The sequence below is a fragment of the Typopeltis vanoorti genome, chromosome 12, assembly GCF_054136105.1.
Source record: "Typopeltis vanoorti isolate ZY-2024b chromosome 12, IOZ_Tvanoo_1.0, whole genome shotgun sequence".
In the NCBI taxonomy this organism is placed as follows: Eukaryota; Metazoa; Arthropoda; class Arachnida; order Uropygi; family Thelyphonidae; genus Typopeltis; species Typopeltis vanoorti.
The window spans coordinates 25,732,796-25,748,687 of NC_143560.1; the positions used below are offsets into that span (position 1 = coordinate 25,732,796).

Below are 15,892 nucleotides of genomic sequence, written 5' to 3' on the forward strand. Positions count from 1 at the left end.
GTACGAGAGGCTCTGCTTGGGGTAGGTTTTTGCCACTGCTGAGATTATGGCTCTGTCTGGTGGTGGGGTGAGCCTGCCACTGGGTAGAGCCAACATTGAGAAGTTCTTCTCAGTGATGGGGTGAGCCCGTCATTGAGTGGAACAACACTGAGTTTTAGTGTCCTTCAGTCACTTGTAGGGAGTGGTTTGGGGGACCGCCTAATTTTTAGAGAGGTCTTTACTTAAACAGCACCTCAATAAAGGTTGAAACCGGTCTGGGTAGTGACCCTTCCCATAATGCATAGCATTATGCATGTCCGCATTTCCTTAGTATCCATTATGGGATACTAAGGAAAGTGATGAGAACTTAGTCCCCCTTTGCCACAAGTTGCCCCAGTCCTGAAGATAGTTCAGGTGCAAACTTTGTTTGCTTATACTTGGATCAAGGATTAAACTAAATATATAATTAATAAATATTGATATTTTAAGTGAAAGATTACTGATTATTTTTTGTAAAAACACCACAAAAATATTTATTTATGTGACCATAATGAAGATATTACAACAAAAGAAAAATCATCTGAATGAGGTCTTCCATTTTTCAAATGGAAGTGATATATATTGCTTCTCATTTCTTCATTAATGCATAACAAGGAAACATGCTTCATGTTCTTGAAAAAAAAAAAAAAAAAAAAAGCAACTAAGCAGAAACTCTTATTCTTGATATAACAGCAAAAAAGAGAATAACTGTAAAAATAAAGTGAAAAAAAAAAAGCCTACAGATGAAGCAGTAATTGAATTTAAGCGATTAGCAGCTTACATTTTCAAAACAGTAGCTACTCTTTATGCTGGAGAGAGCTGATTGTATTCTACTTTGTTGACAGTGTTTTCACTACTAAAACAGATAAACTGATAATAAGTAAAAACTTCCAATGCAGTTACAGAATGCTAAGGCATGTCTCTCTTAGCAATCTATAACTTTACTGTAAAGTAATTTAATGAAATTCACCATTTTAATGAAAAATTGTCATTTTGGTAGATTGCTCATTCAGTAGAGGTTTACACTCTTCTTCTTAAGGGAGATGGATCTGAATCTCTTAGAACTGTGCATATGCAAGTAGCCTATTGTATGCCAGTATTTCAAGGAAAACACAAAGAAAATAATAAATTTAGAATACATCTAGAAAAGATGTATTATTACAGAAAGAAAAAAAAAACTTGGAATTTTATTTTGACTGTTCCATAAAAAACTAGAATAAAAACATTATAATGAATTAAAAAATGCTAGAACAAATATATTTATTAAAATATATATTATGACATACTGATATAAACAAAGCAAAAATAAAATAGACACTCTGCAGAAACAAAATCTAAAAAAGAAAAATATGAGTATTATTAAGATTCTACAGTCAGCCAGCTAGTTATAAATAAGCATCTAATTCACACACGGCCCAGATAATGAAATTATCAATTAAGTGTTAAGTGAGTGCTACAAAAGCAGTCCAGCATGAATTTGCTCATTGTAAGCAACTTAAAACTGAGGGAGTGAAGTACATGTTTTCTCCTCCTCCTCATATAAGTGAAAAGCAACACAGAAAACAGAATGACAGCTGAAGCAACTAAGACATGAAACCAGTGTATTATGTCTGTAAACTGTGTGCAATCTTCTGCCCGGCAGGTTTTCATCCTATAATACATTTTCCTGTTACATGATGAAAATTCAGTTGGGGGGGGGGGGGGGAAGAAACCACAATGACAAATAGTTTACATAGACTTCATACAAAATCCCACAAGCAGAAGATAAAAAGAAAATCACATTCTTGACACTTATTCTTTGCAGTATAACATGACAAAAACACTTTTAATTCAGTAATTTAATTCAGTAAAACATTAATCAATATATTATATATAAAGTGTTAAAATGAATATCTGGTTTTACAGAATAAAATGGGGGGATTGAGACAGCCTTCCCATGCCCCCCCCTGCCAGTAGTGTTGCCTTGTGGTACATTGTTGGTGCTTCAGAAAAAAAGAAGCCCCAGAGATGAAGATGAATCACAGGCAACATGAAGCTAATGTCTCAAACAAGGCATCCAAAGGTTTCCAAGCCTCCTGCATTACTTACAATTTTGATGAATACAAAACTTAAAAAGTTCCATGCCGGCTCAATCGTCGTCCGGAAAAACAAGGATCGTGTAGCTTGTTTAGGCGGAGGACAAACTTCGAAAAATATGTTACAGTCCCCTAATCAACACTACCTCAAGATATGTTCCCTAAACATAGAAGGGATATCTAAATCCAAAGCCGAAGTCATCGGCAAAATAGCCAAAGATAAAGCAATTGATGTCTTGACTCTCCAGGAAACCCATGTGCCTTACACCTCCCTCAGTAGACTAAATATCCCAGGACTCATTCTCTTGTCTTATAACTGCCACCTCAGGCATTGCCTAGCAACCTATATCCGGCCTGGTCTCAAGGATATAACCCAAAGTGTCCTGATACAGAATACTCCATAGGTATTAAAGTTCAAAATATCACCATCTATAATGTCCACAAACCTCCATCGCAATCCTGGCCTGATCAGATGGACCGACCTCCTCCTCACCATGCTATCTATGTTGGTGACTTCAATTCCCATCACACCATGTGGGGCTATTCCTCTAACAACCTCTAGCAAACTGGATGGATACATATAATTTGTATTTGAATTATGATGCCAAGCAGGACGGCACTCTTTACTCAGCCAGATGGAACAGAACCTACACCCCAGATCAGTGCATAGTCACTAAAGACTCTGAAGACCACCCTCTTCCATCAATCAGAACCATCCTTAACAGATTCCCTAATAGTCAACATCATCCTACATTAATAGAGATAGGAACATCAATCCCAGTCATCAGCGGAACACCAATCGTTAGATGGAATCTCCGCAGGTCCAACTGGTTTGCATTTCAGAAACTAATCGAGCAAACCATTAGAGCAATTCCACCCACTCCTAATTGCTATCCTAGATTTGTTAAACTACTCAAATCTGCAGCAAAAACTTCTATCCCTAGAGGCTACAGAAAACAATATATCCCATGTTGGAGTAGAGAAAGTGAGGAACTCCTAGCCAAATATGAGGAAACTGAAGATCCAGCTATTGCTAAGGAGCTCATATCAACCCTGGATAAAAACAGAAAGGAAAGATGGATCTCAACCATCAATGAACTCGATTTCATCACATCTAGTTGGAGAAGCTGGTCACTTTTGAGAAAATTAGGTGGAGCAGAGCCAACGACACATAAAACAACAGAGATAACTTCTGATCAAATGGCTAACCATTTATTGAAAACCTCCAAGATTCATCCCAGCTCTACCAGGAAAATTGCTGTACAAGCTTCCATCAGATAAATCCTGAAGATGGAACCCGAGTTTCCTGAACTCGTACACCCAATATCTCGGGAAGAGGTACAAATAGCCTTAAAACTTACCAAGAATGGCAAAGTTACAGGAGTGGATGGTATACTCCCTGAATTCCTAAAACATCTTGGTCAACATGGCCAAACATGGCTGGCTTCCCTTTTCTCAGAAATCATCATGTCTGGAAAATTACCAAAGCTGTGGCGGGAAGCCAAAATAATTGCCGTGCCCAAACCAGAGAAAGATCCAAATGAAGTGAAAAACCTACGACCTATCTCCTTGCTTTGCACTACCTTTAAGCTCTTTGAAAGAATTCTCCTTAAAAGAATTTCACCACTCATCGAAAGAGTACTCCCGACTGAACAAGCTGGCTTCAGGCCAGGTCCTGACAACTCAAATTGAAGCAGGCTTCCAGAAGAAACTTAAATCTGGAGCCACTTTCATTAACCTAACATCTGCTTATGACACTGTCTGGATCAGGGGCCTCCTCCTAAAACTAGGAAATATTATAACGTGTAAAAAAACTCTACAACTTTTTGAATCTATTCTCTCGAACAGAAAGATCCGGGTTCATATTGGCGGAAAAAAGAGCAGGTCCAGATTCCTTCACAACGGTCTTCCCCAGGGATCTGTGTTATCCCCTATACTTTTTAACATCTATGTGTATGATCTACCTCATACCAGATCAGGCAAGTATATGTATGCCAATGACCTAGCGATCTTACATCAATCCACCTCCTTTACCAACCTAAATCAACGTTGAATACAGACCTGAACACCCTGGAAGAGTACTTCAAGCAGTGGTACTTGAAGCCATTTCTAACGAAAACAGTGTCCTCAGTATTTCACCTGTACAATGCAGAGGCGAATTGACAACTCAACCGTTCTTTCTGCGGAAAAATGATAGAACATGAGCCTCACCCAAAATACCTTGGAGTGAGCCTGGACAGAAGCCTAATCTATAAAAGGCACATCATCAGACTCTCCAATAAAATTAAAATCAGAAATAACATCATTTCAAGGCTTGCTGGAACAACCTGGGGTTGTGATGCAGAAGTCCTAAGGTCGTCTGCACTAGCCCTCACATTCTCTGCAGCAGAATATTGCGCCCCTGTACACACACTAACATGATAGACACCCAGCTGACAATTAGTGGGACATTGAGAAGCAACCCTCTCTCTCCTGGCTGCCTATTCTATCCAACATTGCTCCACCACACACATATACGGAGAAGACAAGCCTCTATTAAGGAATTTTAATAAAGCAATGAGCAACCCACTCCTACCCCTACACCAGACTCTCATAAACCCACCTAGTCTTCGCCTCAAATCTAGAAAGCCTCTCTGGTCCATGGACGAACTCTCTCTTCAGCTGCGCTGCCATCAATATCTGACATATGGAGAGAATATTGGTCCAACAATCTCCCAACAAACAGCTTCCTGGTAGAAGATCCCTGTGCTCTGCAGCCTGGTTTTGATCTTCCTAGGGAGATTTGGTCATCCATAAACAGGATCAGAACTAGTCAGGGCAGATGTGGCTATCTTCTACATAAATGGGGGCTGTCAGATCACCCTTATTGTGATTGTTCTCCTCTGGTTCAGACGATTACTCATATTGTGTACGACTGCCCAAGGCGCCAATTTCACGGTGGTGGCCTACAAGACATCCACAAGGTGACGGATGAGGCCTTGAATTGGCTTTCCAGCTTGGACCTTGACCTGTAGTTGGTATGATGGTGGCGGTGGTTATGGAGGAAACAGAAGATCACGATCCTGTCTCACCACGAAGACGTTATTCTCGTAGTTACTCTCATAGTCCTCGTCATAGTATCAGCAGAACTCCTCATGTTAGAAGATGATGATACAGTGTGCAATGGGCCTCCTCTAATGGATCAAGTTTTCTCACACAAGACACAACTACTCTCTACTTAAACCTCGGATACAGCTACTTTTATGTTGTGAAGTGTTGTGAGAACATGCAGCCTTGTCATACTTGGTGCAGCAGGACGATAATTGTCCCTGGCTTAATTATGACAAGTTACTTTTGATTTATATTTAAAAAAAAAAAAAGGAAAGACTTAGAAAGCAGGTTGTGCCTTTTATGTAATGAACTTTTATATGTTAAGATTTGCATCATTTGTTTCTGGAAATTGTGATTGTACTTTTCACTTACCAGTTTTCATGTAGCCATTAGCATAAATAAATAAATAAATAGAATAAAATTATAAATACAGGTCTAACAAGAGACAATAAAAGAAGCAAAGGAAGAACAATGAGAACAACAGTAATAAAATTAAAACCTGCTTTAATAATAGTTTACTGACAAGTTCCTTCTTTAATTACCAATCATTAACTAATCTGAAACTTTTTTTTTTCTGATGATCAAATCAAATCACTAATCTGAAGAATTTGAATCCAGGTCTTTTCAATGGAAAAACCAATACCACTTCATCAACTGTGCTATGAAAATGCAGCATAAGAAGATAATGTTAGTGTAAAGGAAACATCATAACAAGTGTAAAAACATCAATGGTATCTGAAGCATGCTATACATACCCATAAACAAACCTCAGACATGCTAGCTTGAACCTAAATGAGATGCAACATAAGGGTTCCAAACAACTGATGTGGCTCACCACAAATGTGTTGATGAAATGTTCAGAGAATCACTGTTTTGCAACATACACTGGCAAATGAAATGACCATTTCACATGAATGGATGCAGGGAATAACTGCTTATCTTTATATCAAACGTTGTGTGTGTGTGTGTGTGTGTGTGTGTGTGTGTGTGTGTGTGTGTGTGTGTGTGTGTGTGCGTGCGCGCGCAAAGGATTTGAAGGTCAACGAGGAACTGAGAAGAAACTGGATGACTGTCAACAATGGAAAGGGGATGTCTGCAATAATGACATCGCCATGGACAAAAACTGAGTATATCAACTTGGAAGTAAAGTTTACAAGCATCAATACATTCGGAATTTGGGTATCCTGGCACCATCAAATTTCAATGCTCGTTGGAACACTGAGGAAAGTGACGGCATGGATTCAGAAGCCCATCATAATATGAAACAGTTCTTCTTCCATTATAACAATACATAAGCACATAATAAATGCTAAGATTCACCACCATATTTTCAATATCATGGCTTATTAGGTAACCCTTCAGACTTTACTCCATCCAACTTTATCCATTCTTGAAACTGAAAGAACATTTAAGAGGAAATCATTAAACGTGTGGACAGACTTATGTGTTCGTCGAACATGTTGTTTATTTTTTTACGGTATATATTAGAACACAGAAACTAAGTAAATAATTAATTTATTAACTTATTGCTGATATTTCGCTGGTGTTATAACCAGCATCTTCAGAGCACAAAAACACAGTTTGTTACAATACGCGAGACTATGACAACATGGTGTAATCAGCAGACTGGTTAAACAAAATTGTAGCAGCAACACAAAGACTAGAGTCTTGATTTTTTTTTTGGCACCCTCTATCTGGGAAAAAAAAAAAAAACTATCGCATAAGTCTAGAGTCCTAAAAAAAAAAAAAAAAAAAAAAAAAAAAAAAAAAAAGGCATACTAGTTTTTTCTTAGGATGACTGTCTCCCAGATCTTAGGCAAGTTGATACAGCCATATTTGTTGAGATTTGGAGCGTGTTTCAAGTCTTCTGTCGCCTCTAAGAACAATCTCTCCGACTTATAAGAGTTTCTGTGTAGTACTTTTGTATTTTTCCAGTTGATCCTGTGTGCAGGGGTATCCAGAGCATGGTCTGTTAGGCCCGACTTGCCATAATGATAATTCCGGACGTATCTTTTGTGTTCGTTGATGCGAATGTTCACAGTTCTTCCTGTTTGACCGTAGTAGGCTTGATTACATGAGCAGGGTACTTGGTAGACTCCTGGATGTGATAAAGGGGGAATGCTGTCCTTGGGTGAGCGGATCAGGGTAGCTAATTTGCTACATGGTCTGAATGTAGTGATTAGTTTATGTTTATTGAGAATTCTTGAAATCTTTTCGGATGTGCCTTTGATGTATGGGATGGTGATTGTTTTGTTGTAGTTTTCTGTGGTGGATGGTGGGAGGGGTTTCTTAGGAGCGTTTAGTATTTTGTTTATCTTGTGTTGATTATAGCAATTGGCCAAGAAGGTGTGGCGTAAGTGAGCCAGTTCAGCAGCAAGAGCATTGTCATTGGAACAGATTGCTCTCGCTCTATGGGTGAGCGTTTTTAAAATGCCATATTGTTGAGAAGGATGATGGTGTGATTGTTTGTGTAAGTATCTCCCTGTATGTGTGGGTTTTCTAAAAACTGAAAATGATAAGGAACCATCTGGAAGACGTGTGATAAGTGTATCCAGGAAGGGCAGATAGTTATTAGCGTCCAGTTCCATAGTAAAGTGGATTTTTGGATGTTGGCTATTTAAATGCGCTAAAAATGTTTCCAATGTCTCTGGGCCATGTGGCCAAATAGCCAGTACATCGTCAACATAGCGTAGCCAAAGTGTTGTTTGAGAGTGGCTGTATTGATTGCTAGTTTTTCCAGGTGTTCTATGTAAAAGTTGGCTAAGGGGGGAGCCCATGGCTATCCCATCTATTTGTTTGTATATTTTCCCTTTCCATGTGAAATATCCTGCATGTATTGAATTTGAATAATTCAAATATATCAGGGGGGAAGTGGGACTTCAGTAGATTGAGGGTTTCTGTAAGTGGTACATTTGTGTATAGTGAGGTGATATCAAAGCTTACTATTAAGTCTGAGCTTTTTAGGGTCAGGTGTTGTAAGATGCTTTTTAGGTGGGCCGAATTTTTGACAAAGGAGAGAGAATTGTTTGTGAGAGTGGCTAGTAGCTTCGCTAAATGTCTAGCCAATTTGTATGTGGGACTATTTATACTGTCCACAATTGGGCGTAAGGGTGTGCCTTGTTTGTGAATTTTTGGTGCTCCATAGATCCTAGGTGTTTGAACATGGAAGGGCTTGAGTTTGTTTACTGTGTCTTTGGGCCAGGAGGTGACTTTTTTCAATAATTTTCGTGCCTTATTCTTTTGTGTGTTGGTGGGATTGCGATCTATAATTTTGTATGTTGACTGATCTTGTAATAGTGTGTGCATTTTGTTATCATATTCTGTTGTGTCCATCACTATGGTTGGATTTCCTTTGTCTGCTTTTGTTATGATAATCTGGTTGTTGTTCTGTAGCTCTTTTATAGCAATGAATTCTTTATGTGGGATGTTATTTTTGGGAGGCTTGGACTTGATTAAGATGGAAGTTAAAATTGGCGCGGCAACTGAACAGGTTAGCCTTCTTGAAGAGGTGCCGAGACACCAATTTAATACCAAACTGTTTTAAAATCAAAAACAAGTTCCACTCGGCCAAAGCCCAATGTATCTATAAACGAGCGAGTGTAGCGCTATTACGTGAATAGATTAACGCCACTCGTCTGGAACTAGCAAAATCAAATTCAACCATCAACACGCTATGTGAATCACTTTATAATATTCTAAATACTGAACTTTGAGAGATCCTAGATAACATCACCGACACAACGGCTAAAAAAGAATTCGACAGAGTCAAAAACCAGCACCAAAATAAGTTTGAAAATCTCCAACAACGGAACACCAGACAACGACCGCAATTACAACAAGACCTTGTCGTCGTGAATCTATCGTCGCTCACTTTAAGCAAAGAAGCCACTAGTGCTTTAAGTCGAGGGCACAATTTTGCCGTGACTCCCAAACAAGTTCCAAAAGCCGAAATAATGGCGGGCATCCATCGAACGAGGAATATACAACCTGCCTCCAACAATAGCTAACAACATACGTTTAGATGTGGCCAACATCTTAATCAAGTCCAAGCCTCCCAAAAATAACATCCCACATAAAGAATTCATTGCTATAAAAGAGCTACAGAACAACAACCAGATTATCATAACAAAAGCAGACAAAGGAAATGCAACCATAGTGATGGACACAACAGAATATGATAACAAAATGCACACACTATTACAAGATCAATCAACATACAAAATTATAGATCGCAATCATACCAACACACAAAAGAATAAGGCACGAAAATTATTGAAAAAAGTCACCTCCTGGCCCAAAGACACAGTAAACAAACTCAAGCCCTTCCATGTTCAAACACCTAGGATCTATGGAGCACCAAAAATTCACAAACAAGGCACACCCTTACGCCCAATTGTGGACAGTATAAATAGTCCCACATACAAATTGGCTAGACATTTAGCGAAGCTACTAGCCACTCTCACAAACAATTCTCCCTCCTTTGTCAAAAATTCGGCCCACCTAAAAAGCATCTTACAACACCTGACCCTAAAAAGCTCAGACTTAATAGTAAGCTTTGATATCACCTCACTATACACAAATGTACCACTTACAGAAACCCTCAATCTACTGAAGTCCCACTTCCCCCCTGATATATTTGAACTATTCAAATTCACAATACATGCAGGATATTTCACATGGAAAGGGAAAATATACAAACAAATAGATGGGACAGCCATGGGCTCCCCCCTTCCCCCACCTTAGCCAACTTTTACATAGAACACCTGGAAAAACTAGCAATCAATACAGCCACTCTCAAACCAACACTCTGGCTACGCTATGTTGATGATGTACTGGCTATTTGGCCACATGGCCCAGAGACATTGGAAACATTTTTAGCGCATTTAAATAGTCAACATCCAAAAATCCACTTCACTATGGAACTGGAAGCTAATAACTGTCTGCCCTTCCTGGATACACTTATCACACGTCTTCCAGATGGTTCCTTATCATTTTCAGTTTTTAGAAAACCCACACATACAGGGAGATACTTACACAAACAATCACACCATCATCCTTCTCAACAATATGGCATTTTAAAAACGCTCACCCATAGAGCGAGAGCAATCTGTTCCAATGACAATGCTCTTGCTGCTGAACTGGCTCACTTACGCCACACCTTCTTGGCCAATTGCTATAATCAACACAAGATAAACAAAATACTAAACGCTCTAAGAAACCCCTCCTACCATCCGCCACAGAGAACTACAACAAAACAATCACCATCCCATACATCAAAGGCACATCCGAAAAGATTTCAAGAATTCTCAATAAACATAAACTACGCACTACATTCAGACCATGTAGCAAATTAGCTACCCTGATCCACTCACCCAAGGACAGCATTCCCCCTTTATCACATCCAGGAGTCTACCAAGTACCCTGCTCATGTAATCAAGCCTACTACGGTCAAACAGGAAGAACTGTGAACATCCGCATCAACGAACACAAAAGATATGTCCGGAATTATCATTATCGCAAGTCGGGCCTAACAGACCATGCTCTGGATACCCCTGCACACAGAATCAACTGGAAAAATACAAAAGTACTACACAGAAACTCTTATAAGTCGGAGAGATTGTTCTTAGAGGTGACAGAAGCCCTGAAACACACTCCAAATCTCAACAAATATGGCTGTATCAACTTGCCTAAGATCTGGGAGACAGTCATCCTAAGAAAAAACTAGTATGCCTTTTTTTTTTTTTTTTTTTTTTTTCTCCAGATAGAGGGTGCCAAAAAAAAAATCAAGACTCTAGTCTTTGTGTTGCTGCTACAATTTTGTTTAACCAGTCTGCTGATTACACCATGTTGTCATAGTCTCGCGTATTGTAACAAACTGTGTTTTTGTGCTCTGAAGATGCTGGTTATAACACCAGCGAAATATCAGCAATAAGTTAATAAATTAATTATTTACTTAGTTTCTGTGTTCTAATATATACCATAAAAAAAATAAACAACAATAAGAGGAAATCACTTTATGTCAGATGATGAAGTCAAGACAGTGAGTTCTAGCAACAAGATTCTCAGTTCTATCATGATAGATTCATGAAGCCACCTAAATGTCGGTGCATAAACTGCAGAGATTGTTATGAGAAATAACTGAATAAAATTGCAGAATAAAGTTCAAAGAAGGTACTTGTTTTTGTTTCAATGAAATATCTACTCCCATTATGGAAATGGATTATTTTTTTCAGCATGCCTATTATTATGTTTTCAAATTCATACCCAATGATAAAATATTTATTGTAACTAAAATGGGCATAAAATTTCTGGCTTGTCTTGTACATTATTATGGCATTTTCTATGGTTCATAAATAATTTTTCCAAGGCATTTGACAGAATTTCATGTTAGAGACTGTTCATACAAACGGCAAATAAACTTGTGACAATGGAGAGTGGCTGACCAAAAAGTGATGTATGGTGGTGTTGAGTCTATGAAGAGAAAGAGAATGACAAGTGATGTATCAGAGAGGTCTTTACTTGGGGTTAATTGTTGTTTAATTTGCATATTATGATGCTGGTGATGGCCTAACGGGTAATATCCAGTTACTTGCTGATAATGCTAAGTTAGGGAGAGTGGAAAGGAATGTACCTGATATAAGAATCCCTGCAGGCTAATTTGAACAGATTGGTTATATGGGTAAATGATAATGAATATCAGTTCAATCTTATCAAGTGTAATGTTATGCATTTTGGATGAAAGACATTATGGACATTATACTAATAGAAATTTGTTGGGAGTAGTCAATGACGCTAGAGAGTTACTGTTGGAAAGTAAGTTAACGTTTAGGACTGTTGCATTAGATAACAGTGCTATTATCTGATGCAACAATCCTAAAGAATACCATGATAGATATACAAATCATAACTAATATTATCTGTGTATTCTCTAATGTTCTGGCAGAACTTTGTGCATATATGTGATAACAAGAAAGTTTTCTAAAATGTACATACCTAATTTATTTATAGAATTTACCCTAGCTCTTTTCTGCAGAAGTGCATGAACAACAGTGGCATGGCCATACCTAGCAGCATGCATAAGTGGTGTCCATCCATAATTGTTGGGCAGATCAACACTGGCATCAAATGAAAGCAATATCTGAACTACTTGTTCATGACCACAAGCAGCAGCAGCCTGAAGAGCTGTTATCCCTTCTGAGTCTTGGCTATTTACAGGGACACCTTCAAAAAAATTATAAAATGCAATTTTAAAATTGCAGTACATACATATAGTGTTTGTTGCCAAAAATTCATACCTATAGATCCTATTTGCATATCCTTGAAAATTTTAAGACAAAAATATTCACTGTTGAAATTTCATTTAATGTATTAATTCTGTGGAAAATACAATTAAACACGGTGCGGAAAAGAGAAGCTGTTGAAAATGAAATATGATGAAATGATACTTTATTGGTTTATTGCTACTGTCCTCAAGTCAAACCATGAATGGAATATACAGATGCTTTCTCATTTACTTTCAGGAAACATGGATTATGGTTTATATCCAGTGAACACATGGATATGTACATGATTTTTGGAGTATGTTGCAGCTTTGCAAGCAGTGCAACATGATTGTATGCAGAACATATTTCTTGCCAATGTGGCAACCTAACCACAAGTAATTTTTATAGTTGAACCAACAACGTCAAAAAAAAACTGGAAAACTGACAAACTTTCCATGGAGTTTAAAGCCTGAAATTCATCTCCATAGAGAAAAATTCGGTAATTTGATTCTATACTGATATAAAAAAGGAACACCTTCAAAAGTATGTTGCCTATCTACCACACAATGATGAGACATTCTGTCCTTTCTTCCAATCCATATCCTATAGCTGAAATTCCCCTATTAACTATTCACCCTGTGCCACTGTGCTAATTTGCTGATGCATACCATCCACATTCTTTCATGGACCACCCCTGGCCTGTAGCAGCAACTGACAATACAACAATAAACAAATTAATCCAAGCATTGACATTTCAAAGAAAAATTTTAATTCTGCAAGAAAATAAGTATAAAAATTAAACCCCAACTTCACCTAATAATTTATATGTGCTCTTCTGTTTTCCTAATAAGTTCATTAATTCGCTTAGGCATGGACTCTACCAATGTGGAACACATTTTTCTTATTTCTGCATCTCAAAACCATACTTTTATAATGGATTGTATTAAGTTATCCTTTGAATCACAATTTATTTTTCCAAGTCTCTTTTTCACTATGGCCTACAAATTTTCTATTGGGTTAATGTAAGGAGAGTTAGCTGGCCATTGAAGCAATTGGATGTTGTGATTTTTGAGGAATTCTTTCACTTTTTTTGAAGTGTGGCATGGAGCAAGATCCTGTTGGAAGTTGAGTTCTTTGTTTTTCTGGATCTGTGGGACCACTCTTTTCTCCAATATTTTGATGTATTGGTCACTTTTCATCATACTCATACCATCAACATGCACAAAGAATCCTGGACTGTCATGTGTAAAACACCCCTAGAACATACTTTTAGCTGGGTGTTCAGGAACTTGTTGAAGGTGTGTGGGAGAAGTCTTCTCAGCTGCTGATTTTTGAACATAGGGTACTCACTCTCCTTGGAAAAAGAAATGGCTCTCATCTGAGAATATAACCTTCTTCCACTTCTCAACAGTCCAATCTTTGTACACTTTTGCCCACTGGAGCCTCTTTTTCTGCATAGTCTTTATCAACAGTTGTTTCTTTTTTTGGTATGTGGACAGTCCTCCCTGCTTCCAACAATCTTCGATGGACTGTCATGTCAGAAACATTAATCCCACTAGCTACCAAGTCTATATTTAAGTCTACAGCACACAATCTTGGATTCATTTTGCTTTACTAACTAGTAAATGATCTTAAGTGTAGTTTTCCTTTTTCACCCACAGTTTCCTTTTCTGTCAGGAGAAAAGATACCTGTTTCTCTAAACCTCTTTAAATTCACATTAACAGTACCCAAACCAACACCACACTCATTGGTAATTTGTCTTTGAGTCATGGATGTGTACTGAGAAAGAGTACATATTTCTGAATGCTTTCTTGGAGATGTATCCATTTTATAGCTACACAAAATGAATAAAATACTATGAATGTCAACTTGTTTACACTATTAATAATAAATAATAAACCAAAACCAAAATTATCATGAAGTGAAAAAAAAACAAAAAAACTTGACGAAAATTCAGCTTGTTCGGATTAATTTGTTCACTAATGTATATTTAACTCTACTTCAAAAACACTGCCCACTGCATCTCTATCTTGATATGCTACTACCCTCTGTTAGCTTTGATTTTTCAGCTATCATTAGCAACCAAACCTATCCTATTCCCTTTGTCTCCTCTCTGAAAATACTATATCCATTACATTCTATCCCTAGGACTATATCACCTTCCATCAACCAAGTTTTTCTAATACCTATAACCCTTGGCCAAGTTGAACTAGCCAATGCCAAAAACTTCTTCCTTTTGTTCTGGATGCTTCTAGCACTATTATACATAATTATTGATATTGAGAAGGTCGTGAAAGAAGTAGCAGTGTGTAACGAGGGCTCCCATTTCAAATAAGTTTTTTTGAAATAATTAATATTATATAAGTGAGTGTTCATGAGCAAGAGTTGCTATAAAGGTTGTGCACTTGTAGTGTTATTAGCATGTGGGATATTTTGTTTAAATTTATTTACAAATTCGTTGATATTAGAGCTTAATGTAGACCAGCAAAGGAAAGATAGTGGCAGCTTTGTCCATGCAGGAATTTAACTTCGACTTTAGTCATTTCATGAAATGTGAGGTGTGCTATATATACTCGTTTGATTACATAGATAAATTGTGGATATTTAAGGCAGATGGAAGGAGGGTGTGCTAAGTGTGAGCTGAATGAGGACTTGATGAATCCTAATATGCTGATGACTGAAAGTGTTAGTAGTGAGAATGCCATGAGGAGGATGAGTGCTTGTCTGATAGAGAAGGACAGTGTAAGAGAGCAGAGAAAAAATGTTAAAAAAGTTTTGAAAAAGAGAACAAGCGATCTGAGAGACATAACTGATGGTTAGAAAGACAAAAGTTATGCGAATGTGGCAAAAGGCAACGAAATTGAGAGAATGAATGAAAGTGGAAGTGTGATACAAGGTTCGAAAGCTCGAAAATTTGAAAGAATAAATGAGACTGAAAGTTTGAAGTAGGGTTTGAAAGTATGAAAATACGAAAGAGTGAATGACAGCAAAAGTGTGACGCAGGGTTCAAAAGTCCAAAAATTGAAAGAAAGAATAACAGTGAAAATGTGCTGCAAGATTCGAAAGTTCAGTTGGTTAGAATGAAGCAAGGGATGAAATGAATGCAGAATGAAGTTAAGAAAATTCGAGAAGTGTATGGGAGAGTGAAAATGATGAAAACAAATAATGTTGGCATAAAAGAGGTAACCAAAGACCCACGAGTGGCGTTGTATGGTAATTCAATTATTAAATTGAATATATATTCAATGAAGAACTATGTATATGAATGAAGGTGTGCTGGAAGAAAGGATGCACAAGGTATGTTTTACTGGAGGTAGAATGAGTAGAGTGATTGATGTATTGGATATGAGAAGTAAGCTAGCAAAAGAGTTCATAGTTCTGATAGGTACAAATGACTTGGCTGCAAACAAAGAAACACATCAGATTGGATATCAGGAGGTTGCTTA

General features: G+C 37.6%; 1 protein-coding gene across 4 annotated transcripts in view; it reads right to left on the bottom strand.

Moving 5' to 3' along the window:
- LOC150100639 (uncharacterized) overlaps nucleotides 1-15,892 on the bottom strand; it is a 238,425-nt gene that overhangs the window by 189,947 nt on the left and 32,586 nt on the right. For all 4 annotated transcript variants that reach the window (XM_090401516.1, XM_090401515.1, XM_090401517.1 and 1 more), the window contains exon 3: nucleotides 12,177-12,404. In XM_090401516.1, coding sequence (XP_090257642.1) covers nucleotides 12,177-12,404 — 228 coding nt within the window. The remainder of the gene's footprint in view (nucleotides 1-12,176; nucleotides 12,405-15,892) is intronic.